The 27,176-nt window shown below is 38.6% G+C and overlaps 2 protein-coding genes across 2 annotated transcripts; one reads left to right on the plus strand and one right to left on the minus strand.

The window, feature by feature from the left end:
* Positions 1 to 3,507: 3,507 nt before the first annotated feature.
* PATE2 (prostate and testis expressed 2) lies at positions 3,508 to 5,955 on the minus strand. Its single transcript, XM_074401922.1, has 3 exons — positions 5,871 to 5,955; positions 4,002 to 4,133; positions 3,508 to 3,644 (listed from the first exon to the last, which is right to left on the minus strand). The coding sequence occupies exons 1-3, from the start codon at positions 5,953 to 5,955 to the stop codon at positions 3,508 to 3,510; spliced, it is 354 nt and encodes a 117-aa protein (XP_074258023.1).
* Positions 5,956 to 22,094: 16,139 nt separating this feature from the next.
* PATE3 (prostate and testis expressed 3) lies at positions 22,095 to 25,665 on the plus strand. Its single transcript, XM_003923535.2, has 3 exons — positions 22,095 to 22,168; positions 23,433 to 23,555; positions 24,545 to 25,665. The coding sequence occupies exons 1-3, from the start codon at positions 22,120 to 22,122 to the stop codon at positions 24,667 to 24,669; spliced, it is 297 nt and encodes a 98-aa protein (XP_003923584.1). The 5' UTR covers positions 22,095 to 22,119; the 3' UTR covers positions 24,670 to 25,665.
* Positions 25,666 to 27,176: the final 1,511 nt, after the last annotated feature.

Raw genomic sequence — 27,176 nt, forward strand, 5'->3', positions numbered from 1 at the left:
TTTTCCAGAGATGTTTGCAACAACGGCTCCCATACCACAAGTTCTACACAATTATACTACTCTCTAATCAAAAGATTAGATTAGAATCTGGCCAGGCTTATAACTCATGTAAAACTAATGGCAGAAGTAATGATGCATGACTTCCAAGGTTAGACCATAAAATGAGACACAACTCCTATGTTGTCAGCTATACATTTACCTTTAGAGCCTTAAGCTACCGTGTCCCAGGTCTGGGACCCCCGTGCTATGCAGAGGCCTGGGCTGCATGCAGAATCTCTATGTAGGTATTCTGACAACAGCCCTAGGTGTTATCACAACTTATATCACCATACCACCATCAACTCCAAAGACACGTGAGTGGAGACACCTCCAAATGATCTCAGTTCTAGCTCTTTTATCACTTTCAGTCTTGGAGTAGTCCCAGTTGAGGCCTTAAACATCACAGTTCAGAAACAAACCCACTGTATGCTTTCTTAATTCCTGACTCATGGCGCTAGTGAACACAGCAATTGTTATGCAGTAATAGTAACTAGAAAACTCAATTGTGTGACATTTGACAAGTTAATTAACCATTCTGTTCTTCAATTTTCTCATCTATTAAACTGTCTTGTAATAATAGCTACTTTATAGGAAGTTAAAGTTACATGAGATCATATATTAAAAATGCTTGGCATGTGCCTAGCACGTAACTACAAGGTCAAATAATGATAGCCAGAACAATATTAAAAAGCAAGTTTTTCTTTTTTTATTATATTTACATTTGTAATACGTGTGAAATTTATTTTGGTTTAATGTGTAAGGTTGTGTGAGTTATTTACCAGTCTATTAAAAAATAACAGATTGTCCTTTAAAAAGATTTTTGAAGAAAAATTATCTGTATAAATACGTATATTTGAAAGAAGAGCATGTGCATATCTGAGGATAAATTCTTTTTTTTTTTTTTTTTTTTTTTTTGAGACAGAGTTTCGCTCTTGTTATGCAGGCTGGAGTGCAATGGCGCTATCTCGGCTCACCGCAACCTCTGCCTCCTGGGTTCAGGCAAATCTCCTGCCTCAGCCTCCTGAGTAGCTGGGATTACAGGCACGCACCACCATGTCCAGCTAAATTTTTTGTATTTTTAGTAGAGACGGGGTTTCAGCATGTTGACCAGGATGGTCTCCATCTCTTAACCTTGTGATCCGCCCGCCTCGGCCTCCCAAAGCGCTGGGATTACGGGAGTGAGCCACCACGCCCGGCTTGAGGATAAATTCTTGATGTTTTATCATGTGAGTAAAGAAATTTTCACCAGCTTTTATTCTGTTTGTTTGCTCAAGTTGGAAAATGGAACTGGGAAAAATATCCCAAGATAGGGTAAAGCAAAAGAAAATATTCTCCAAGATTAGAGAAAATTTATCTAGTCTGTAAGGAAGCTAAAAAGAAAAATTATCCTGACTCAGGAAGAGTTAGTTTAGACACTACATGCACTATCACTTGGAAGTGCCAAAATGTAACTTCATTTTTTTAACCTGACCTCTTCTTGTTGTAGAGCTCTGTTAACAGTAAGACAAAACACCTGGTCTTGTCAGCTTAAAACTTAGGGAATAAGGGAATGAAGGGAAGTTAGAGAGAAAATACTAACAAAATATGTTCTCAGCTGAAGACTAGCTTTAGTTGGATCCCATGGAAAAGCTCTGCACCACAGACTTAGTTCTACCTTAATACGAGGAGGCAGTCATTCATTGGCTGAGGGCCATATGCAGGTTGGGAGTGTAGCCTCTGGGTAAGGCTGCTTCTATTAATATTTAGTAGAGAGCAAATCTCCAAAGAAGTAAATAACTGTGAGTTGTTATTTAACAACTCACATCATAAGCCAACACTTGATGCAGCTGGGTGCACTTATCAGCAAAGAAGATTTTCGAAGCCACCAAATTCAAATCCAAATCATCCATGACATAAAGAAAAATTCAAGGCTATAATGCTGAGAATGCCAACGTGTGCTCTTGAAACATAAAGATTTTATAGTTAAAACTTTGTGTGCTCAACAAAACCAAACTTTGGCTTTGTTAAACATTGCTTCAAAAATATTTTTAAAGTCTGTTTTAAAAACCAAAGCTAACAATGTTTGTTTGTTTGTTTGTTTGTTTCCTAGACTGACTTATATCATTCCAATGATTCAATGGGGGAGAGAGCTCTTACACAACCAGAGCCCATAACTCAAACTTAAAATACTCATGTTATGTTGGCTTTTCCAATCTGCTTGTCTACCTTAAAAGAGTTGTTTTCATATATTTGTCATCCTGACTCTACAAAATCCAAATTGAGAATTCCTCAGAAAGATTATATTCCCAGACATAGACAAAGGTAGGATACACCAGACTACTCAAATAGAAGGTTGGTTGGTTCATTGTAAGAATTTTATGTGGCATAATATAAAAGAAAGAAGTTCATGGAAGACCAGGACCAGGAACTGCAGTCAGCTTCATAAGGACAGAAATGCCAGGGTTAGTTTGTATTCAAGGAAAACGTGCCATCTTGGCCACAGGAGTGCTCTAACGTCAATGCTACTCGGTTTCTCTTCCTATCTGTTTCCTTCTGTGTCTGCCTGTTTCCCTTCCCACCACTGTTACCTATGTGCTACCTTTCTCACACTTTCTGTGTGCTTATAACTTTCTCTTACACAGGGTGCTCTGTTACTTCAGCACTGCCTCATGTTATCTATTTACATCCTATGATCTTTAACTACCATGCCACCTGCCACATTATCAGCATTTTTTTCCCTCATTCCCATGAGAAAGGCATGACTAGCCATCCTTAAAAAACACTCCGTTCCAATCCAATCACCTAGTTCAACCATGTGCCCAAGGCTGCCTGGCCAGCCAAGGCAATGATAATTCAAGCCACTTCCACCCACATCAAGTTATCTCTCAAATCTGTTTTTACCAACTGAAATGCTCCCTGAAATTTTCTTTGATGCCTCATCCCTATGTCTGTCCAGTTTTCTTCTGCCCTGAGATTCCCCCAAGAATTCGATCAGAGAAAGACTTGGCCCAGGCTACCAACACACTGTGAAGCTGGGATTAGCCCTCTCCAAAACCCATGGGCAAAAAAGGACAGTGCCAGAAAGTGTCAGGGCTAATCTAAAGAGAATCCCAACCAACAGGAGTGTGTGTAGATGAGGATAAAGGATAGTCACAGAATTCTCAGTGCAAATTGGGGATTATTTTGGCCCAAGTGTTTACATTTTTATACAGGAGATAATAAATGATCAAGTCTGAGTTTATTCACGGCAGTATCACATAAGGAAAGGAAACCCCCTGCCACCTGTGAGAGACAGGGATGTGCAAAGAGTGAGTCTAGTGCTCCATCATCAGGCTCTGCTGCCCACAATGCGTCTCTGTATGCCTGCTTGTCTTTTCACTACCAGCTGGTTTTCTCCCTCTACCATTGCATGGAAGAGGAGAGCAAACAAAATTCAGGTTCAGAGGAAGAGAAAAAGGGGGTAGTGGGTTGAAAAGGAGAGATGTAGAACTAAAGCCCATCGGGGAGGTTGCAAAAGTTGCTATCATTACAACAGATGAGCTCTGTCCTCTTTTCGAACCCCAAGAAGTTGATGTCCTCACAGTTGGTCATACACGACAGTTTTGAATAATGATACATGCTCTGTCCTGAGGAGGTAAAAGAGAGGAAATATGATCATAATGACCTCACTTCCTTTTACTGCATTCCTAGGAGCAATCTGTTTTCATGTCCTCACTAACCTTTCTCTAAGCCCAAATGAGTTCCAAAGCTGAGTCTGTTAATTGCTGACTCAGAGAGTAGATTTTATTCCCCCACCAGTTAAGGGACATCAGCCTCTTTTCCACTCAATATGGTCTTAAGAAAAAGTCTGTCTTTGACATCCCCTCATGACCACTCTATACCCACCCATCCATCCCATTCACCCACTCACTGAGGCAAAAGAACACCACTGTTTCTCAGATATGGTGGTGGTGATTTCCCAGTCACTCCATGCTCCACATTACCTTTGCTTGTAAGTACGTAAAAGTTCTCAACTGCACAAGACTGCTTACGCTTCAGAGAGCAGGACGACATGACATCATAGCATAACCCGAGGTGATATATTTTACATTTATAACACAGTAGTCTAGTGTCTGCTAGATACAAAAAGAGGTGCTTAGAAAATGCAGTCTGGAGAACATTCTCTGGGGGCTCCACTATAGGACCTTACTCTTGCCTAGGGGTTACTAACACATTTTAAACCACAGACTCTTGAAAATCTTGAGAAAGATAGGGATAATCATGCTGTTATTTTCTTCATTTACACATTAATAAATTTGTACACCTTTTCTCCAATTAAAAAATAATCTTGTGAAATATAACCTGTATAAACGTAAAACAAACACTATATATGATTTCAGGAGATCAGGGTTCCCATGAAATTTACCCATGGACCTCCAGTAATGAACCTTTCATCTGGCCTGATGATTTTGCCCAGTGATCAGTTAAAAAAAAGTAAAGTGGATCTTAGCCTCCTTACTCTAAGAAATGGACTAAATAGGTCTGGAAGGAGGTCAAACTTCTGGGATTCTATAATAAGAATGGATTAAAGCCATGATTGTACCTTTTAGAGAGCCACGAAATTCACCTGTGAAAAGAATAAAAATCATCCTTGGTAAAATCTCACATATATCTGCCACAGCCCTAAGACCCAATTTTGAAAACTTCCTCTCCCCCCAGCACCTGTCCATCTCTTAACCAACCACCAGCTTCCCCTCTTATCTCTAGGACTTACATGAATATGGGCATAACAGAAACACTGTGCCCAGCAGAAAGAGAAAAAGCATCCTGGAGTTTCTGTCGGTGTAGCTTCCTGTGGAAGGAGCTAGTTGTTCTTTCATGATCTGTCCTTGGGCTAATCATCCAAATTATATAATCATAAAATTTCAGGGACAGACAGTATGACAATGTTCCCAGAGCCAAGCCACCATATCTGATGGCTGCACAGCATTCTAAAGAGGGTACTGACTTTGATTTTCGCAAATCCTCTAATGAAAATGAAATTGTAATATTTCTGAGTCACCAGACCAGCTTCTACTTCGATATTGCAGATTTTTTTTTTTTTTTTTTTTTTGAATCAGAGTTTCCCTCTTGTTATACAGGCCGGAGTGCAATGACGTGATCTCAGTTCACTGCAACCTCTGCCTCCCGGGTTCAGGCAGTTCTCCTGCCTCAGCCTCCTGAGTAGCTGGGATTACAGGCATGCGCCACCATGCCCAGCTAATTTTTTTTTTTTTTTTTTTTTTTTAGACCGAGTTTCACTCTTGTTACCCAGGCTGGAGTGCAATGGCGCGGTCTCGGCTCACCGCCACATCCGCCTCCTGGGTTCAAGCAATTCTCCTGCCTCAGCCTCCTGAGTAGCTGGGATTACAGGCACGCGCCACCATGCCCAGCTAATTTTTTGTATTTTTAGTAGATACGGGGTTTCACCATGTTGACCAGGATGGTCTCGATCTCTTGAACTCGTGATCCACCCGCCTCGGCCTCCCAAAGTGCTGGGATTACCGGCGTGAGCCATCGCGCCCGGCTATTGCAGAATTTTTAAAAGTAATTTCAGCTTTCATTTTAGATTCAGGGGGTACATGTGTAGAATTGTTACAAGGGTATATGGCTTGATGCTGATGTTTGGGATATGAATGATCCCATCACCCAGGTAGTGAGCATAGCACCCAACAGTTAGTTATTCAGTCCTGCCCATTCCCTCCTCGCAATGTTGCAGGTTTTAATACATCTGGGAGGTATTCTTTACAGCTTCTTCTGTTCCATCCTCAGTGAGCACTCTAACAGCAAGTCTTATCCATTCTACCTACTGGCTTCTCACGTGGGTTTATTACTCTTTGTCTCCACTGCCATTACCAAAATCCAGTCTATCATCATCTCTTGCCTGGATGAAGCAATGGCCTTATTTTTGGCCTCCATGCTTCTCCTCTGCCCCTTCACAATTATGCTTCATAAAGCAGTCAGAAAACACTGTTGTAAGTCATAGATACCACACCCCTGCTGAAAATCCTCTGATGACTTTTCATGACCTTTGAAAGAAAATCCAGAGTTTTTATCATAGCCGGCAACATCTTCCTCATTATGAGCAATGGCTTCCTCTCCAATCTCCTGTCTCTCCACATTTCCTTTGCTCAGATGTCACCCCCTCAGACAGAACAGCATTATCTGCTCAATCTCTAGAAAATGGTAGCCTTCATTTCCTATCATTTTCCCTGTTTTGTGTTTCATAGCAATTCTCAATAGCTGATCTTACATTTCTGTTGGCTCACTTTTTTACTCCTCCGCTAGAACAAAGCAAAGGGTTTGTTTGATTTCTCATGGCATGCTCATCATCTAGAGGCTTGGAACAAAGGAAATGCCCAACAAGTGTTTGTTGGAGGAATTAATAATGTTCTTCCCATATCCTGCCTTGCATTCCATTCTCCAGTCCATTCTCCACAGAGCAACCAGCTTTATCAGATTGGTTTTTTGAACTATAATAAAGATGAGAAATGAGATTTTCTACATTTCAGCAAGGATAGTAGGTAGCAAGTGTTTCACATTTCAAAATGAAATGCTATGCTGCTTAGGCGGATTTACAAAGAAAATAAATAAAACCATGTTTAATATCCTGGACTTGTAGCCCACCTGGCGGGTATAAATGAACAGTGAAATGCCAGAAAATAAAATGGAAGCAGTTTCTGTAGTCTGGAACCAGGGGTACTTTTCTATATATGGCTCAAAACATAGAACCATAAAAAAGATATTTTTACTTATATTGTTTTAAAAAATCTTCTACATATGTAGAAAACCAATCATTAATCCATAAGCCCAAATAACAAACAATTAAAAATATTTGCAATTCATATCTCAGACTAAGGGCTAATCTCCCTATTGTACAAAGACATTTCAGAAAGTGCTTTTTCATAAAGAAGATATGTTTACTTATATTGTTTAAAAAATCTTCTACATAGGTAGAAAACCAATCATTAATCCGTAAGCCCAAATAACAAATATTAGCAATTCATATCTCAGACTAAGGGCTAATCTCCCTATTATACAAAGGGATTTCAGAAATTGATTTTTAAAAGGCTAACAATTCAAAGGGGAAAGAGGCAGTCAGGAATAATGTATAGTTCACAGAAAAAAGAAACAAAATCCTTCTTAAACATGTGAAATATGCTGAACCTTACTCCTAATTTTAGTCATGTACATTAAAACTAAATTCAGATAATAATTTTACTTAACTGATTGGCAATCATCAGAATTTGACAACACAATTGTGTTGGCTAGATGGGAGTAAAACTAGCACTGTCATACATTGTTGATAGGGCTGTAACTTAATATATCAGTAAGAAATAAAATTAGACAATAGTTCTCAAAATTATTAAGAAATTATCATCTTAGCCCAGTAATTGCATAAGATTTTTCTTGTACATTTGGCCTTGCTTCCAGGATTCTTCAGGGAAAAATATAGACAGATGAATAGATGACAAATACTTTGTGAGTTCCTGTTGATATTTTCAACTGAAATTCAAGACTGAGAAGTTTTTACTTAACTTTATGTTACAACTGTATCTCTTTTGTTTTACACTGATAGGTCTACTTCTCAGGGACACAGAATTAGAATAGAATAAAATCAGAAATGATAAATATAGCATATAACATGTAGAACAGAATATTACATATATATGAATTATAATATGGCATATACAGGACAGAATAAAATTAAAATTCAATAGAATTAGAACGTTTTATAATCAATCATTTGCTTTATCCCAGATTAAACACCTAACGGCCTCAGCATGACAATACTATCACTAATGGTGCTTACTAAAATAGTTGTAAAATTTTGTCTGTGCTCTTTATTTTCTCAACTACTACCACCTGCATTTTTTATAGTCTACCGTATCTAATTATCCAATCATATGGCCACTACATACTACACTGCCTACCTTTTAATCTTTACTTATTTTTTGTTATACTAGTAAGTTTATATTTAAACTTGACCATCAGCCCATAAATTGAAGTCTACTAGTCATTTTTTCTATCTGAAGCACTCTTTTTCAATGCATTGTTCAGGAAGGAATTATACAAATAATAATTCTGAAATTCTGGAATGTCAAAAAAGTTTTATGCTCTTTACACTTGAAATACAGTTCTGCTAAATACAAATTCCTTTGTTCACATTTTCTTTCTTTATATAATGCAAATATATTACTCCTTTTACAAGCATGTCATGATTAACCAGTTTTCTGTCCCTTATAAGTTGTATGCTCTTTTGACTTAAAAGCTCAAAGGATTTTTTTAAAGTTCAGTAATTTTATAAGGCCATGTCTTTGTTTTGATCATTCTAAGTCAATATCCTCAGGTACACAGTGTGCTGTTTCAATGGGAAATTTCAATTCTTTTAAAATCATTTTGGAAAAGTTTTATTATGGTTATTAAATTTTAGTATGTGTCTGTTCTTTTTCCTTTTTTCAAGAGCTTCTATTATTTGTATAGTGAAAGTTTTTAATTTTAAAAATTCACTTTTTTATGGCTTTAAATTTATTCATTTATTGTAGATTTTAAATTTTTTCTTTCTCACTTTCTATTTCTCTTAATTTAATTTTTCTTTATTCATTCTTATTCTTCTTATTTTTTATATGAGAAGGGCAGTGCACCATGGGCCTAGAGCATCACTGCATATTCTTGCTGGGGATGTGAGGCTTTGGCTGCTCTTCACCCAGGCCATATCTCAGAGTTATGGTTGCAGTGAGGAACCCTGAAGAATGCAGTAACAAAGAGTAGGTTTGGGTCCATTTAGTATTCAAGTGGTAGATTCCTCTAGCATAGTGTTCCTAAGCGTCAGCACAAACCCGCAGTTTGATAGCATCATCCTGGGCCTCATATATCTCCCACCATGAACGCAGGGAACCGGAGGAGTACTGCAAGCCAGTGTGAAGCCCTGGCTTCTGCTTTTGCTGTGAGTGCTAAAGTCCTTTGGTTTTGGTTGTTGTTATTTAGTTGGTTTTGTTTTGTTTGACTTGTTTGTTTGTTTTTACTTACATTTACAGGTTTATTATAAAGAAACAGATGAACTGCATATATATGTTGAGGTACATATGTTGAGGTCCAGAAGGGTCTTAAGCACAGAATCTTGTGACCTATGAAGCTGGTGCACATCACTCTTCCAGTATGTTGACGCATTTGCCAACCTGAAAGATCTCTGAGCCCCAGAGTTTACAAATGTTTATGGATGCTTCATGATATAGGGACAATCAATTTTTAACTCAATCTCCAGTACCCTTCCCATCTCTGGAGGAAGTTGCAAGCTTCTAATCACGACCTTGTCTTTCTGGTGACCAGCCTCCATCCAGGCGTCTATCAAGAGTCACCTCACTAGAATAAAAGACTTGCCTATCACCCAGAAAATCCCAAGCTCTGTGTCAGGAACCAAAGCAGACACCAAACATTTCTTCTTATATCACAAGACCTAACATATAATTGTCATTAGTAACTTGTTAGTCAAAAGCTTTAATTTGAATATTTTCTTGCTTAGCCCAATATACTTCTTGAGAATATCTAAATTCTGTAAGTGATATTCTCACAGGTTAAACCAAGATTTATAGAAATAATCACAACTTTCCAAACAATATTTCTAATATAAGGCATATATTTGCCACCAAGCAATTATTAGTAATTAAAGTTCAATTATGGGGTACTCATTGGAAGTTACATATAGAACTATTAAATTGTTAAGAAACAGGGTACAGCTTATTTCAAACCTTGGGTACAAGTCCATCCAATTAGGTGTCATCTCCAACACTGGGGATTACATTTCAAACTCAGATTTTGGTGAGGATAAGTATCCAAACTGTATCAGAGACTGACAAATTAAAATATATGAGAAGATACAACTAACCAATATCAGCATGAAACACAGAACATATCAATAGGCCTTGCAGACATCAAAACAATAATAAGAGTAAAACAAAAACAATTCTACACACATGAATCTGACAACTTAGACTAAATGGATCAATTCCTTGAAAAACACAAACTTTCTAGCTGGTCGCCAGAAAGACAGAGCCATGATTAGAAGCTTGGAACTTCCTCCAGAGATGGGAAGGAGACTGGAGAACAACTTAAAAATTCATTGTCCCTATATCATGACTATATATTATCACAACTCATCCAATATGAAATAGATAATTTGAATAGCCCTATAACTACTAAGGAAATAGACTTTTTAATTAAGCATGCTTCATAAAAGTAAAACATAAAAGCTATAAAACTTATGCTAAAATAGGGGGGAAAAAAACCCTTCAGATTGTACAGCTAGTCAAACAGTCCTTAGACTTGAAATCAAAAACCTAATTTATAGAAAAAACATTGATTAACTGGGCCTCCTCAAAACTAAAAACTCTTCTCTGGGAGTAATCTTTGAAGAGGATGAAAAGAGTAGATACAAGCAGAGAAAATATTTGCAAACCACATTTGTGTATCTAACAAAGGACTTGCATCTGTATCATAAAAAGAACTCTCAAGACCCAACAGTAAAAGAACGAATAACTCAATTATAAAATTGACAAGAGACATGAAGAGCCATTTCACTGAAGGGGATATACATATGTCACAGAAGTAGAGTCATACATAGCATAACAACAAGAATATGTTCTAAGAAGTGTGAATAGGTGATTTTGTCCTTGTGCAAACATCGTAGAGTGTACTTACACCTAGATGGTACAGCCTACTACATACCTAGGCTATACGGTAGTGCCTATTGTTCCTAGGCTGCAAACTTGTACTGCAGGTTACTGAACCGAATGCTGTAGGCAATTGCACAATAGTGTCTGTGTATCTAAACATAGAAAAGGTACAATAAAAAATATGCTATAAAAGATAAATGGTACACCTGTTTAGGATCCTTACTAAAATGCAGCTTGAAGGACTGGAAATTACTCTGAATGAGTCTCTGGGTGAGTGGTGAATGAATGGGAAGGACTAGGATATTACCATTCACTGCTATAGATTTTATGAACACTACAGTACATTTATTTAAATTTTTTTCTTCAATAATAAATTAACCTTAACTTACTATAACTTTTTTACTTTATAAAGTTTTTAACTTTTTGACTCTTTTGTAATAACAGTTTAAAATATAGATTTTACAGCTGTACAAAAATATTTTCTTTCTTCACATCCTTATTCTATAAGGTTTTTTTCTATTTTTAATTTTTTTTTTTTACTTTTAAAAAAACTTTTTAAACTCAAAGAGGGTGAAAAGACAAGATACAGGAGAGAAAATATTTGCAAACTACATTTGTGTGGTTTGCACGCAAACGCACATGTTACCCTAGGCCTACATAGGGTCAGGATCATCGGTATTACTGTCTTCCATCTCCACATCTTGTCCCACTGGAAGGTCTTCAAGGTCATTAACACTCACAGAGCATGAAAACAATGCCACCTTCCGGAAAAGCTCCTGAAGGAACTGCCTGGAGCAGTTTCACAGATAACATTTTTGTTTTATAAGAAAAAGGAGTGAATTCTAAAGTAAGAATGGAAAGCTGTGTAGTAAGTGCATAAACCAGTAACATAATCATTTATTATCAGCTATTATGCACCATACATAATTACATGTGCTATATGTTTATATGACTGGCAATGCAATAAGTTTGTTTACAGCAGCATCACTCCAAATACTATGGCTATATCACTAGGCAATAGTGGGAGTGCTGGATCAAATGGTAGTTTTATTATTTATTTATTTCAGAAATAGTCATACCCTTTTCCATAGATGTTTCACTAATTTACATTCCCACCAACCACATATAAGTGTTTCCTTTTCTCCACACCCTCACCAGCATCTGTTTTTTTTTTCCACTTTTCAATAACAGCCAACAGCTTCAATTTTTTTAATTTTTTATTACTTCTTTTTTTTTGTTTTTGCTTTAGATTTTTTTTATACTTTAAGTTCTGGGGTACATGTGCAGAACGTACAGTTTTGTTACATAGGCGTACATGTGCCATGGTGGTTTGCTGCATTCATCACCCCATCATCTACATTATTTCTCCTAATGCTATCCCTCCCCTTGCCCTCCACCACTCGACAGTCCCCAGTGTGTGATGTTCCCGTCCATGTGTTCTCATTGTTCAACACCCACTTTTGAGTAAGACCATGCAGTGTTTAGTTTTCTGTTCTTGTGTCAGTTTGCTGAGAATGATGGTTTCCAGGTTTATCCATGTTCCTGCAAAGGACATGAACTCATCCTTTGTTATGGCTGCATAGTATTCCATGGTGTTTATGTGCCACTTTTGCCTTATCCAGTCTGTCATTGATGGGCATTTGGGTTGGTTCCAAGTATTTGCTATTGTGAACAGTGCCACAATAAACACATGTGTGCATGTATCCTTATAATAGAATGATTTATAATCCTTTCGGTATATACCCAGTAATGGGATTGCTGGGTCAAATGGAATTTCTGTTTCTAAATCCTTGAGGAATTGCCACACTGTCTTCAACAATGGTTGAACTAATTTACACACACCCATCAACAGTATAAAAGCATTCTTATTTCTCCACAGCCTCTCCAGCATCTGTTGTCTCCTGATTTTGTAATGGTCCCCATTCTAACTGGCGTGAGATGGTATCTCAGTGTGGTTTTGATTTGCATTTCTCTAATGACCAATGATGATGAGCTTTTTCTCATGTTTGTTGGCTGCATAAATGACTTCTTTTAAGAAGTGTCTGTTCATATCCTTCTCCCACTTTTTGATGGGGTTGTTTTTTTCTTGTAAATCTGTTTAACTTCTTTGTAGATTCTGGATATTATCTCTTTGTCAGATGGGTAAATTGCAAACCTTTTTTCCCCCATTCTGTTGGTTGCTGGTTCACTCTAATGATAGTTTGTTTGTTTGTTTGTTTGTTTGTTTCTTTGCAGAAGCTCTTTAGTTTAATTAGATCTCATTTGTATATTTTGGCTTTCGTTGCCATTGCTTTCAGTGTTTTCGTCATGAAGTCTTTGGCCATGCCTATGTCCTAAACAGTATTGCCTAGGTTTTCTTCTAGGGATTTAATGCTGTTAGATCTTATGTTAAATCCTTAATCCATCTGGAGTTAATTTTTGTATAACATGTAAGGAAGGGATCCAGTTTCAACTTTCTGTATTTGGCTAGCCAGTTTTCCCAACACCATTTATTAAATAGGGAATCCTTTTCCCATTGCTTGTTTTTGTCAGGTTTGTCAAAGGTCAGATGGTTGTACATGTATGGCATTATTTTTGAGGCCTCTGTTCTGTTCCATTGGTCTGTATCCCTGTTTTGATACTAGCATCATGCTGTTTTGATTACTGTAGCCTTGTAGTATAGTTTGAAGTCAAGTAGCATGATACTTCCAGCTTTTTTTTTTTTTCCTTAGAATTGTCTTTGCTATGGGGCTCTTTTTGGTTCCATATGAAGTTTAAGGTGATTTTTTCCAATTCTGTGAAGAAAGTCAATGGTAGCTTGATGTGGATGGCATTGAATCTATAAATTACTTTAGGCAGTATGGGCATTTTCATGATATTGATTTTGCCTAACCATGAGCATGAAATGTTTTTCTATCTGTTTGTTTCCTCTCTTATTTCCTTGAGCAGTGATTTGTAGTTCTCCTTCAAGAGGTCCTTGACATACCTTGTTAGTTGTATTCCTAGGTATTTTATTCTCTTCATAGCAATTGTGAATGGAAGTACACTCATGATTTGGCTCCCTGTTTGTCTGTTATTGGCGTGCTTGTGATTTTTCCACACTGATTTTGTATCCTGAGACTCTGCTGCAATTGCTTATCAGCTTAAGGAGATTTGGGGTTGAGACAATGGGGTCTTCTAAGTATACAATCATGTCATCTGCAAATAGAGACAATTTGACTTCCTCTTTTCCTAACTGAATACGCTTTATTTCTTTCTCTTGCCTGTTTTCCCTGGCCAGAACTTCCAATACTATGTTGAATAGGAGTGGTGAGAGAGGGCATCCTTGTCTTGTGCCTGTGGTCAAAGGAATGCTTCCAGTTTTTGCCCATTTAGTATGATATTGGCTGTGGGTTTGTCATAAATAGCTCATATTATTTTGAGATACATTCCATAGATACCTAGGTTATTGAGAGTTTTTAGAATAAAGGGCTGTCGAATTTTGTCAAAGGCCTTCTCTGCATTTATTGAGATAATCATATTGTTTTTGTCTTTGGTTCTGTTCTTGTGATGGATTATCTTTATATATTTGCTTATGTTGAACCAGGCTTGCATCCCAGAAATGAAGCTGACCTGATCATGATGGATAAGATTTTTGATGTGCCGTTGGATTTGGTTTGCCAGTATTTTATTGAGGATATTTGCATCAATGTTCAGCATGGATATCGGCCTGAAATTTTCTTTTTTAGTTGTGTCTCTGCCAGGTTTTGGTATCAGGATGATGTTGGTCCCGTAACATGAGTTAGGGAGGATTCTCTCTTTTTGTATTGTTTGGAATAGTTTAAGAAGGAATGGCACCAGCTTCTCTTTGTTCCTCTAGTAGAATTCTTCTGTGAACTCAACTGATCCTGGCCTTTTTTTGGTTGATAGGTTATTAATTGCTGCCTCAATTTCAGACCTTGTTATTGGTCTATTCAAGGATTCACCTTCTTCCTGGTTTAGTCTTGGGAGGCTGTAAGTGTCTAGGAATTTGTTCACTTCTTCCAGATTTACTGGTTTATTTGCATAGAGGTGTTTGTAGCAATCTCTTATGGTAGTTTGCATTTCTGTGATGTTGGTGGTGATATCCCCTTTATCATTTTTTATTGCAACTATTTGATTCTTCTCTCTTTTCTTCCTTATTAGTCTGGCTAGTGGTCTATTTTGTTGATCTTATCAAAAAACTAGCTCCTGAATTCACTAATTTTTGAAGGGTTTTGTGTCTCTATCTCCTTCATTTCTACCCTGATCTTAGTTTTTTCTTGTATTCTGCTAGCTTTTGAATTTGTTTGATCTTGATTCCTCTACTTCTTTTAATCATGTCATTAGGGTGTTGATCTTTGATCTTTCCTCCTTTCTCTAGTAGGCATTTAGAGCTATAAATTTCCCTCTAGACACTGCTTTACATGGGTCCCAAAGATTCTGATATGTTTTGTCTTTGTTCTCATTGGTTTTGAAGAACATCTTTATTTCTGCCTTCATTTCATTATTTATCTAGTAGTCATTCAGGAGCAGGTTGTTCAGTTTCCATGTAGTTGTGTGGTTTTGAGTGAGTTTCTTAATCCTGAGTTGTAATTTGATTGCACTGTGGTCTGAGAGACTGTTTGTTATGATTTCCATTTTTTGCATTTACTGGGGAGTGTTTTACTTCCAATTATGTGGTCAATTTTAGAATAAGTGTGATGTGCCGGGAAGAATGTACATTCTGTGGATTTGGGGTGGAGAGTTCTGTAGATGTCTATTAGGTCTGCTTTGTCCAGATCTGAGTTTAAGTCCTGGATATCCTTGTTAATTTTCTGTCTTGTCAATTAGTCTAAAATTGACAGTGGGGTGTTAAAGTGTCCCATTATTATTGTGTGGGAGTCTAAGTCTCTTAGGTCATTAAGAACTTGCTTTATGTATCTGGATATTCCTACATTGGGTGCATATATATTTAGGATAATTAGCTCTTCTTGTTGCATTGATCCCTTTACCATTACGTAATGCCATTCTTTGTCTCTTTTGATCTTTGTTGGTTTAAAGTCTGTTTTATCAGAGGCTAGGATTGCAACGTCTGCTTCTTTTTGCTCTCTATTTGCTTAGTAAATCTGCCTCCATCCGTTTCTTTTGAGCCTACATGTGTCTTTGCATGTGAGATGAGTCTCCTGAATACAGCACTCCGATGGGTCTTGATTCTTTATCCAATTTGCCAGTCTGTGTCTTTTGATTGCAGCATTTGGCCCATTTACATTTAGGGTTAATATTGTTATGTGTGAATTTGATCCTGTCATTTTGATGCTAGCTGGTTGTTTTTGCCCATTAGTTGCTGTGGTTTACTTTGTAGTATCGATGGTCTTTACAATTTGGTATGTTTTTGCAGTGGCTGATACTGGTTGCTTCTTTCCATATTTAGTGCTTCCTTCAGGAGCTCTTGTAAAGCAGGCCTGTGGTGACAAAATCTCTCAGCAATTGTTCGTCCATAAAGGATTTCATTTCTTCTTCACTTATGAAGCTTGGTTTGGCTGGGTATGAAATTCTGGTTTGAAAATTTTTTCTTTAAAGATGTTGAATATTGGCCCCCACTCTCTTTTGGCTTGTAGGGTTTCTGCCGAGAGATCTGCTGTGAGTCTGATGGGCTTCCCTTTATGGGTAAACTGACCTTTCTCTCTGGCTGCCTTTAGCATTTTTTTCCTTCATTTCAACCCTGGTGAATCTGATGATTTTGTGTCTTGGGGCTGCTCTTCTCGAAGAATATCTTTGTGGTGTTCTCTGTATTTCCTGAATTTGAATGTTGGTCTGCCTTGGTAGGTTGGGAAACTTATTCTGGATAATATCCTAAATAGTGTTTTCCAACTTGGTTTTATTCTCCCCATCACTTTCAGTTATACCAATCACACATAGATTTGGTCTTTTCATATAATCCCATATTTCTTGGAGGCTTTCTTCATTTCTTTTCACTCTTTTTTCTCTAGTCTGCATTCTTGCTTTATTTCATTGAGTTGATCTACAATCTCTGATATCCTTTCTTCCACTTGATCGATTCAGCTACTGAAACTTGTGTATGCTTCATGAAGTTCTCGTGCTGAGTTTTTCAGCTTTCTTCTCTATGGTGGTTATTTTAGTTAGCTTCATCTAATCTTTTTTCAAGGTTCTTAGCTTCCTTGTATTCAGTTAGAACATGCTCCTTTAGCTCAGAGAAGTTGTTATTACCCACCTTCTGAAGCCTGCTTCTGTCAATTTGTCAAATTCATTCTCTATCCAGTTTTGTTCCCTTCCTGGTGAGGAGTTGTGATCCCTTGGAGAAGAGGAGTTCTGGTTTTTGGCAATTTCAGCTTTTTGGTGCTGTTATTTTCTCATCTTCATGGATTTCTCCACCTTTGGTGTTTGAAGTTGGTGACCTTTGGATGGGGTCTCTGCATGGACATCCTTTCTGTTGATGTTGAAACCATTTCTTTCTGTTTGTTAGTTTTCCTTCTAACAGTCAGGCCCCTCTGCTGCAGGTCTGCTGGTTTGTTGGAGGTCCACTCCAGACCCTGCTTGCCTAGGAATTACTTGTGGGGGCTGCAGAACAGCAAAGATGTCTGCCTGTTCCTTCCTCTGGTATCTTCACCATCCCAGAAGGGTACCTGCCAGATGACAGCCAGAGCTCTCCTGTCTTAGATGTCTCCCAGTCAGGATACATGGGCGTCAGGGAGCCACCTGAGGAGGCTGTCTGTCCCTTGCAGGAGCTCAAGCAGTGTCCTGGAAGATCCTTTGCTCCCTTCAGAGTTGCCAGGCAGGGAGGTTCAAGTCTGCTGAAGCTGAACCCACAACCCCTCCTTTACCCTGGTGCTCTGTCTCAGGAAGGTGGGGCCTCTATTCATCAGTCCCTGATGAGTTCCTGCCTTTTTTCAGAGATGCCCTGTCCAGCAAGGAGGGAGTCTAGTGGCAGTGTGCCTTCAGAGGGCTTGCTGAGCTGCCGTGGGCTCTGCTCGGTTGCTGTGCAAACTTTCCAGTGACACAGGTGAGGTTAAAACTGCCCACCTGAGCCTCAGCAATGGCACATACCCCTCCCCCCATCAAGTTTGAACATCCCAGGTTGAGCTCAGATTGCTGTGCTGGCTACAAGAATTTGAAGCCAGCGGATCTTAGCTTGCTGCTCTTCGTAGGGGTGGTACCTGACGAGCCAGATCACTTGGTCACCTGGCTTCAGCTCCCTTTTACAGGGAAATGAGCAGTTCTGTCTCAGTGGCATTCCCAGTGCCACTGGTGTATGAGGAAAAAAAAATGCTGTGGCTAAAATGGCCACCCAGTTCTGTGCTAGAAACGGGCACTGATGTTTTAGGCACCAAAGGGAATCTCCTGGTCTGCAGGTTGTGAAGACCATGAGAAAAGTGCAGTAGCTGAGCCTGAGTGCCAGAGTGTCCGGAAAAGTCCCTAACGGCTTCCCTTGGGTAGAAGAGGTAGTTCTCTGGCCCTTTACACTTCCCAGGTGAGGTGACACCCCAATCTGTTTCAGCTCACCCTCCTTGGGCTGCACCCCTGTCTAACAAGTTCCAATGAGATGAACTTGGTACCTCAGTTAAAAATGCAGAGATCATTCGCTTTCTGTGTCACTCTTGCTGCAAACTGCGGAGTGGAGCTGTTCCTATTCAGCCATCTTGGTGGAAATCTGCTTCAGATATTTAAAAGAAATATCAACTATTCTCTTCGAGAAGAAAATTGAATCATAAATTGTCCTTTGTTGCAGTCTACAAACCATCTCTAACCTAGATTACTAAAGTTTGCTGATCACATGGAGCATCTTCCATTTAGCAAGCTGGTAAAATGTATGAGAAGCCACAAGAAAAGAGTTTTGTAAAACAGCAAAACTGCGTTTAGAAATGTGCCAATTTTTTTTTCAAATTGAGTTTTCTTATCATGAAAATAACTCATATCCTGAGATGCAGTTCTAGCACATGTAGAAATAAGATGCTCTTTTATTTTATCTAGCCTCACACTTCCATTTGCAAGAATGTTTTTGAGGCAATAAAACCAGGATGACCCTTGTGTCCTAGCAAGTTCAGAGATATAAATGAAATCATTTAATCCTGATTTTTCACTTATTTCTGTTGGTAACAAACTCCCAGACACTGCTAATACTCTTATAGTTTGTTGACAACACTCAGTAGAAAAAGAAATGATTCATATCAGTTAGAAGTTAATGCAAAATAAAAGTATAAATTTATCTTTCAAGTCCGTGAACCCCATGAAACTAAGAGGACACTGGACTCAGTGTTGGTAAACCTTGCTCAGGAATGGAGATAAGGAACTAACACACATGTGATACCTGTATAAAATCGGTTCATAAATGTTCTGAAAGAGCTGCAACTTTTTATTATTCATTGTGACTTTTCAAATTAAGCATCATATTAACAGCACTATGGTGAATGAAGTGTGAATTTTAGTGACACTGATCTAAGCTTGAACCCCAGTTTTGCTCCTTGACATACATTTCACCACCATATTGTCACGAGAGCTCCATGAGACAATCTATGTAGAAGGGGTCAGCCTTGTACATGGCACATAGTAAGCACTCGATACATGTTGGTTTTGTTCCTTTCTCCATCACCTCTCTCTCCACCAGCAGTTGGAGGTAGGAAGGGCTGGATGTATACTCTAGATGTTTTTCTGGGCCTTGCAAGTAGGCACTCCTCCACCAGAATTTTTAAAAAGGCTTTTATCTCCTACTCTGATCCTCATATACACTCTGAAAAACCAATGCTGTTCTTAAGAACCCAGGAACAAAGCTGCCAAAGTCCATTCTACTAAAATAAAATAAAAGGTAGCCCTTAGAAATACAAGTTAAAAGGACTGCTCATCTGTGATATCACCAAGATCTCAGTCACTCGCCCTGGAGCCAAGAGAGCCAAGAGAGACCATGAACACAAAAACACAATGTTCTGCTTCCTCCTCCTCAGAGCAGAACAAATAGCATCAATTCAGAGTTAAGGGCCTCTAGGCATGGGGGCACATCAATTTGGCTTCTGTGTCAAATGACAGTGGCATCACAGATCGTGGTAACATGTGCTAAGCAGAGTGCTAGGAACTTCAGAATAACAGAATCTGCTACCCATCTTCATAATGTATGTCATGGAACCACAGAATGTTAAAGTTCTATATGGCCCTTAAAATGGTTAAAATTTGATATCACAGATAAACAATTTGCTAAAGACACAAGTTACCTAGTGGTCAAGCATAGCTCTCCAGACTCTCAGGAAAATGCTATTTCCATTAGGCCACACTACCTCTATTAATAGGTTCTGACACCTTCTCCTCTGTTACCCCATGTTAAATGAAGAAAGAAATTGTTTTCAAGAGAAAATGTGACTGGATGAGGTACAGTGGGAGGCTGAGAAGTAGGTCAGAGGACTCCAACATTTGGGTAGAGATGCAAAATTCCACGATCTTAACTGAAAATAATCTGGTAGACTGGAGATTCAAAATGCAATAGGCCTTTCAGAAGACATCTGCCAAGGAGAACGTTGAAGGAAGAAGAGAAACTGCAAATCCACTGCGGTTTGACCTAGAATGTCTGCTGCTTTTGCTCTGAGTTTAGTGCTGCTCTCTCTCTCTCTCTTATTTTCTTGTTTTACTTTTATAGATTCAGGGAGTACATGTACAGGTTTATTATGTGGGTAGATTGTGTAATGGTTAAGTTTGGGCATCTAATGTACTCAGCTGAAGAGTGAACATTATACCCAGCAGGTAATTTTTAAATGGAGGATAAAGCAGAGAAAACAAGTGACAAATGAAATGCCCTAATAACTTGTTAAGCCCAAGCTCCAAAGGCTCAGAAGTTTGTCTCCTTTTTATTTGGAAAAGAGTCTCATTCTTGTCACCCAGGCTGGAGTGCAGTGGCACGATCTCGGCTCACCTCCACCTTTCAGGTTCAAGCAATTCTCCTGCCTCAGCCTTTCAAGTAGCTGGAACTACAGGTGCTTGCCACCATGCCTGGCTAATTTTTTCTATTTTTAGTAGAGATGGGGTTTCACAATGTTAGCCAAGATGGTCTCCATCTCCTCACCTTGTGATCCACCCTCCTCGGCCTTCCAAAGTGCTGGGATCATAGGCATGAGCCACTGCACCCGGCCAGAAGTCTGTCTTCTTGATAAGCTTGGGAATGTTCTGAAAAAACGCTATCCCGTGTTTAACACCGTCTTCTAAAATATAGCAGAGTAGGAAACTATTATTCTGCATTCTGGAATCAATTCTTTCAAAACAACCTTATTCTCCATTCTGGAATCAATTCTTTCAAAAGAACCAATTCCCACATATCTAAGTCTCTAAGATATCTTGCTCCCTTCTTAGGCAAAGATGGACTCCACACTCTGTTCATGGCAAAGAAACATTGTACATTTTGTAACAGTTAATGTAAAATCATATTTTACCCAGTCTTCATCTGATGTCTAAAAAATGTCAGACTCAATATGTTTCAACAATCATACTATTCCTACAACTAAAGAACATGTTGTTAAATCAGTTCAGTATGGAATACTTCTAGTACATCTAACCAAGTGCCATCAGCTGTTGGGCTGCTGGTTTAGGAGACTTAGAATGCCGGGAGTGGTCGTGGTTTCCCAATACTTTATCCATAGTGAATCTTAACTGAGTTAGCTTTCATAAAGACAGACACCTAAATTGTGAACAAAACTATCCAGATTCAAAATATAAATTTGCTAAAGATCAAGTCATAGATAAATTCTAGAGAGGATTTCATGGCTCCACAAAGTAAATAGTCCCTGGCCTTAAAGGACAGATTTCTTTGAAGTAAAAGAGTTCTTGACTGAGAATAAAACTTCCTAGGTGGAAGGTCAAGCTTGGTCAGACTATATATCTTTTCTTTTTTCACTCTCCAGTTTCTTACCCATAATGTGAGGGGGTAGGAGAGCTTATCTGCCTTATTTATTGCTTGCTCTCACTCATGTAACTGTGTTGGCATATATAATTTCTCAACAAATATTGGTTGAATGTATGAATAAATCTCAGTAAGGCATTGAAACACGGAGGTGAAACATGTGGACTCTAGAATTAGGAAGTCACACTTTGAATACCAGCACTATCACTTACTGGATATATGACCAAGGGTAAGCTTCTGGACTTCAACAAGCCTCAGTTTCCTCCTGTGTGAAATTGGAATAAGAATAATAATATCATAACTATGATGAGGATTATATGTTTTTAAAAAGGTTAGCTCAATGCAAACCTCAACATTTACTAATGATCTTTATTCTCTACTGTGAGGAGGACAGCCAATGAACTTGAGCTCCAAGAGGAAACCTTGTATGACTGGCTCTCCTTAGGCATGAATAATCACTAGCCTATCATGAAGAAGAAAGTTTCCTCTCCAGAGTCTAAAGACCTGTGCTGGCAGCCCCTAGCTTCTTTTTCCTGCATAAGATATTTCCGGGTCAGGATGAACAAACACTTCTTATTGCTCTTCCCCCTCTGCTGCCTCATTGTGGGTAAGTCCAGGACCTGAGGGGCATACTTGAGAGGCAGGATCTAGTGAGCTCCTGGGGAAGCTGTGTGTGTAGCATGCGTCCATGCAGGGCTGAGCTTCGGCCACATTTATGAGCCAGGGGAAGCCAGCCTCCAGAATGCTCCTCTGCCTTCCCTGCCAATTCTTCCATCCTTTTCAACCTCCTGTCATTCTCCTCCAGATGGGCAGGACTCTGTCCCTGCCCTTTTAACCTACATTCCCCACTCTGTCCCTTCCATTCCCCAATAATCCCAAACCCAGGCAAGATTTTTCTTAAGACATCCTTTTTATTTGTAAACCTATATTCCACTTGTTGAGGGAGCTGGTCAGTCTATAACGAATAATTTTGCAGTTTATTTTAGGACTGAACAATGGGTTTTGATACCCTTTTCAGAGACTTTATATTACAAGTTATTCTATGAGAGGAAGTACTGAATGCTCTGGAATCAGACAGATTTTTTTCATGGTTTGTGGTCACGATCTCAAACTCTCTGTACCTTTGGTTGCTCATTCAAGAAATGGGGACAATGGTACGTGCTTACAAGGCTTTTGTGAGGATTAAATCAAATACAATTTGAGAGAACATGGCCCAAATGAGATGCTCAATCATTGCTATTTTTCCTTCTCATTTAGGTGCACCAGGGAAATTTTTTTAAAATTAAACCTGTATTTTGAATAGCTCACCCCACAGAACCTCATAAAAGTGTCACTTATGGTACTATTATTGATGATGCCTTTACGTAGATTCAGATTGAAGCTCAAAAGAACAGAATATATCACCTAACAGTACCCAAGCAGCAATATACAACACAAAACAATGCCAAATGTTAGAAACCCAGTGATAGTAGCAACAGCTTGGGTGAAATATTTTAAAGCACTCGCCCTCCTTATCACACCCACATCTCTAAAGCACTGCCAAGTAGGCCAGGCTAGCATTCACAGCGCTATGTTTAAGCTACAGAAATCAATGACATCGAGGCTAAATTTTTGCTTAAAGTTATCCAGGTTATAAGGGCTGAAGTCGGAATCAGAATCCTTTTATTCATATGGTGACATTTCCTTTTTATTACCCTGAAATGAGGAGTTGATGAGAACCCCGACTGTTTACTGCCTAAATACCACAGCCAGCAGCTCTTCGTCCATCCGCCCCCCCACTATTTGTTTTACCACCGCCATCTGAATATTTCCAACTCCATCCCAAGTCCTTGCTTTTGCCTGGTCTTACACCATCTCTGTGCTCTCTCCAGCAGTGACATCACTTCAGTGCATAACATGCCAACTTCGCTTGCGGAAAGACCGCTGTAGAAGAGGCTTTGGTGTCTGTACTGCTCAGAAGGATGAGACATGCATGCTCTTAAAGATATATGAGGGTAAGTTAGAGGGTTTGGAAAGGTGTTGTAAGATTCTTAGAACTCAAGGAGAGTGCTTGAGTAATTTCACATTTCAAGAGAAAAAACAAGTACAGAATGCCTCGCAGCACAGGTGGTAGCAAAGGTCCCTGTGTGTGCAGACAGACGATAATTTGAGTCAATGGGACAGGAGGGAGAAGTTGGGGATTCTATATTTCCAAGAACACTGAACAAACAGGTTTTTTTTGGTAATTGACACATAATAATTGTTCATGTGTATAAGTACATGTGATTTTTTATATAAGCCTTCAATGTGTAATGATCAAATTAGGGTAATTGGGATATCCATCAACTTAAACATTTATCTATTTTTTTAGTATTGAGAACATTCCATATCTTCTCTTCTAGCTATTTTGAAATACCTAATAAAGAAAATATGGTATATACACAAAACAGAATATTATTCAACCATAAAAATAAATAAAATTCTGTATTTCATTTATTTTTTGCAGAAACATAGGTGACCCTGGATGTAATTATGTTAAGTGAAATAACCCAGGCACAGAAACACAAATATCACATGTTCTCACTCATGTATAGGAGCTAAAAAATAAGTTGATGTCATGGATGTAGAGAGTAGAATGGTGGTTACCAACGGCTGAGAAGAGTGGCAGAAGGAGGGGATGAAGAGAGGCTGGTTAATGATCAAACAGATTTTGACTTGGAAGACACTAAATCACTATTTGCCAATCTTCTAGCAAGAGAGAAAAATGAAACAGCTACACAGAGTTGAGGATTTTCAGGGACCTCAGGCAAACAACCCCTGCAGCTGACCAGTGACCTCTGTATCTCCCCGCCTGGGTGCCTTTAGGGAGTATAAGCTGGGAAGCGATCCCTCAACCTACTCCGATGCCTGATTAAATTTTCACCAACAGAACGACTGCTGGTTTTGACTCACCTTGGAGAGCTTAAATCAAACGCTTATTTTCTGTGGTTCTTTCCTATTTTAGGCAATATTCTCCAGATATCATACATGCTGTGTCAGAAATTCTGCAGAAACCTAACATTTGACATCGGGAATCGGACTTACGTTCATGAATGCTGCGACTACGATAATTGTAACTTCAAATTCTAAGATATTTGCCCTCCTGAGGTCTCGCTTTGGAATATCCCTAATGTTGCTCATCCTTCACACTCTGCTGGCCCTTGCTTTCCTTCCGTGTCTGTCCTGACAATACCCCGCCTGCTCCTTAACCTAATGAGATTAAACTAGTGTCATCCCTTCTGGTGCTTTCAGCTTGGTTTGTCCCTCAGTCAGAGAAAAGTGGTTCTGAACAATGGATTTCTCCTATTATTGGGCTTAATGGCATTCTCATACTCCAAGAAACCTGCCCCAAGAGTTCCTGTACAGTAAAATTTAAAGCAGGGACATTCTAGAATCTTAATTTGCTTACCTAGTTCAGGTGCACTGGAAAGCCTTCAACTAAAAATTCACAATATTTTTATCTAAAATTCCCATGTATTGGGACAATGGTTAAGCAGAAATAGCAATAAAATGGATGATGGATACTGAAGATGTTTCTCTACAGACATCAAGTTATTTTTACCAGCAGGCAGTGCCCACTTCAAACTCAGCCACTTTGATTTTATTGGCATGTACAAACTACATCTTTACACTGTTATTAGAAGATAGTAAACAAGGGACTTCCCGACCTCTGTGACATTCACTGAGCTCTCACACAGCCACTGCTACTCCTTTCGAGATGCGCATTCAAGGTACATCACAACATTCATTTCTTCCCCTTTTTTTCTAAACCTTCTCTCTTCCTTTCCTCCTTGGCCATTCAGCTTTACTATCACCTCCATTATCACCTCCCTATTGCCACCCAAACTCTCCCTCTAGAAGCAGGAGGTCTTCAAAGCTTTGCCCTATGTGTGTTACATGGCACTTGAGGTATATAACCAAGGATGGGCTTCCTTTCAGGATCCCTCAGCTGTGGTGCAAAGAGAAGCAAACATAGTCAAGATACTATCTACCCTGTACAGCCTTCTTGAGACTTGGGGGCCCGGATCAAAGCGATTTGTCTGTTGCTTGCTGCTCATCTTTAAGTAATAAACTGACTTCACAGAATTTATTGTGTGTCGGTGTGTTCTGTCTCACTGAACTCAGACAAATAGGTAAATAGAGCATGATGGATCTAAACAGTAACCCAAGATATAGTGGGACTCCTGTGTCTGGTAATGGGCAGAGTGCTGATTCCTGTTATTCTCTACGAAGTGGAAGTCCTTGCTTGGGATTAGTACTTAAGCATTGCACTTCTGTATTCATGGAATAATTGTGACTGTTCTGGAACTTATTATAAATGAAATCACACAGAAACTATTCTCCTAAACCTGACTTCTTTTACTCACCATAATACTGTTAATATTTTAATTTTTATAAGTACATACTGTACATATTTACGGGGTACATGAGATATTCTGGAAAAGGCATGCAAAGCATAATAATCACATCATGGAGAATGGGGTATCCATCCCCTCAAGCATTTATCCTTTGTGTTACAAACAATCCAATTATATCTTTTTGTTATTTTTTTTTTACTGCAATACAGCAATATTTTTCTTCACTAAGCCTTACTCTGGTTGTTTTACATCTTTGTTTAGATTCCAGAGTTCTGCAAAAGTTGATGCTGACAAGGTTTGATAGCTATTTTTTTTTTAAATAAGAAAAAGAATAAAGAAGAGGAAGAAAGAGAAAGAAGAAGAGGGAGAGAGGATGGGGGTATTGCTTTATTGCCTGGGCTAGAATGCAATCTAAATATGGGTGTGCCTATAATTGTCCTTAATAATGGAGATATAAAAGAAAATGAAGGAAGAGAATAACAAACAAGGAGCCAATCAACATTTCATTTAAAATTCTAAATTGATATGATATGGTACTGATCTACGTATTCCTGTATTGGGTGTGTATGTATTTAGGATCTTTAGCTCTTCTTGTTGTTGCATTGATCCTTTTATCATTATATAATGTCCTTCTTTGCTTCTTTTGATCTTTGTTGCTTAATTGTAACTTCTGCTTTTTATTTATTTATTTCAGCTCTCTGTTTGGTTGGTAAATCTTTCTCCATCCCTTGCTTTGAGTCTTTGTGTATCCTTGAATGTGAGATGGGTCTGGATGCAGCATACTGATGGGTTTTAGTTTTTTATTCAAATTGCCTGTCTGTCTTTGGATTGGGGGATTTAGTCAATTTAAATTTAGAATTAATAATAATATATGTGAGTTTAATACTGCCATTTAATATTAGCTGGCTATTTTGCCCATTAGTTGATGTAAATTTTTCATTATATTGATGCTCTTCTTGGTATTTTTTTTAGAAAGGCTGATACTGTTTGTTCCTTTCTATGTGTAGTGGTTCTTTCAGAAGCTCTTGTAAAGCAGGCCTGGTGGTGATGAAATCTCTGAGTGCTTGCTTATTCACAAAAAACTTTATTTTTCCTTCACCTGTGAAGCTTAGTTTGGCTGGATGTGAAATTCTGGGTTGAAAGTTCTTTTCTTTAAGGATGTTGAATATTGGTCCCCACTCTCTTCTGGCTTGTAGGGTTTCTGCTGAGAGATCTGCTGTAAGTCTGATAGGCTTCCCT

This window comes from Saimiri boliviensis, chromosome 6, assembly GCF_048565385.1.
Source record: "Saimiri boliviensis isolate mSaiBol1 chromosome 6, mSaiBol1.pri, whole genome shotgun sequence".
In the NCBI taxonomy this organism is placed as follows: domain Eukaryota; kingdom Metazoa; phylum Chordata; class Mammalia; order Primates; family Cebidae; genus Saimiri; species Saimiri boliviensis.

Excerpts from the sequence above, each read along its gene's own strand:
- PATE3 (XM_003923535.2), top strand. The coding sequence starts at position 22,120 with ATGAACAAACACTTCTTATTGCTCTTCCCCCTCTGCTGCCTCATTGTG. Across the intron at positions 22,169-23,432 it reads CCTCTGCTGCCTCATTGTGG|CAGTGACATCACTTCAGTGC; the intron begins GTAAGTCCAGGA and ends TGCTCTCTCCAG. Across the intron at positions 23,556-24,544 it reads GCTCTTAAAGATATATGAGG|GCAATATTCTCCAGATATCA; the intron begins GTAAGTTAGAGG and ends TTCCTATTTTAG.
- PATE2 (XM_074401922.1), bottom strand. The coding sequence starts at position 5,955 with ATGGAGGCCAAAAATAAGGCCATTGCTTCATCCAGGCAAGAGATGATG. Across the intron at positions 4,134-5,870 it reads AATGGCAGTGGAGACAAAGA|CAGACACTAGACTACTGTGT; the intron begins GTAATAAACCCA and ends TTTTGTATCTAG. Across the intron at positions 3,645-4,001 it reads TTACGTACTTACAAGCAAAG|GACAGAGCATGTATCATTAT; the intron begins GTAATGTGGAGC and ends TTACCTCCTCAG.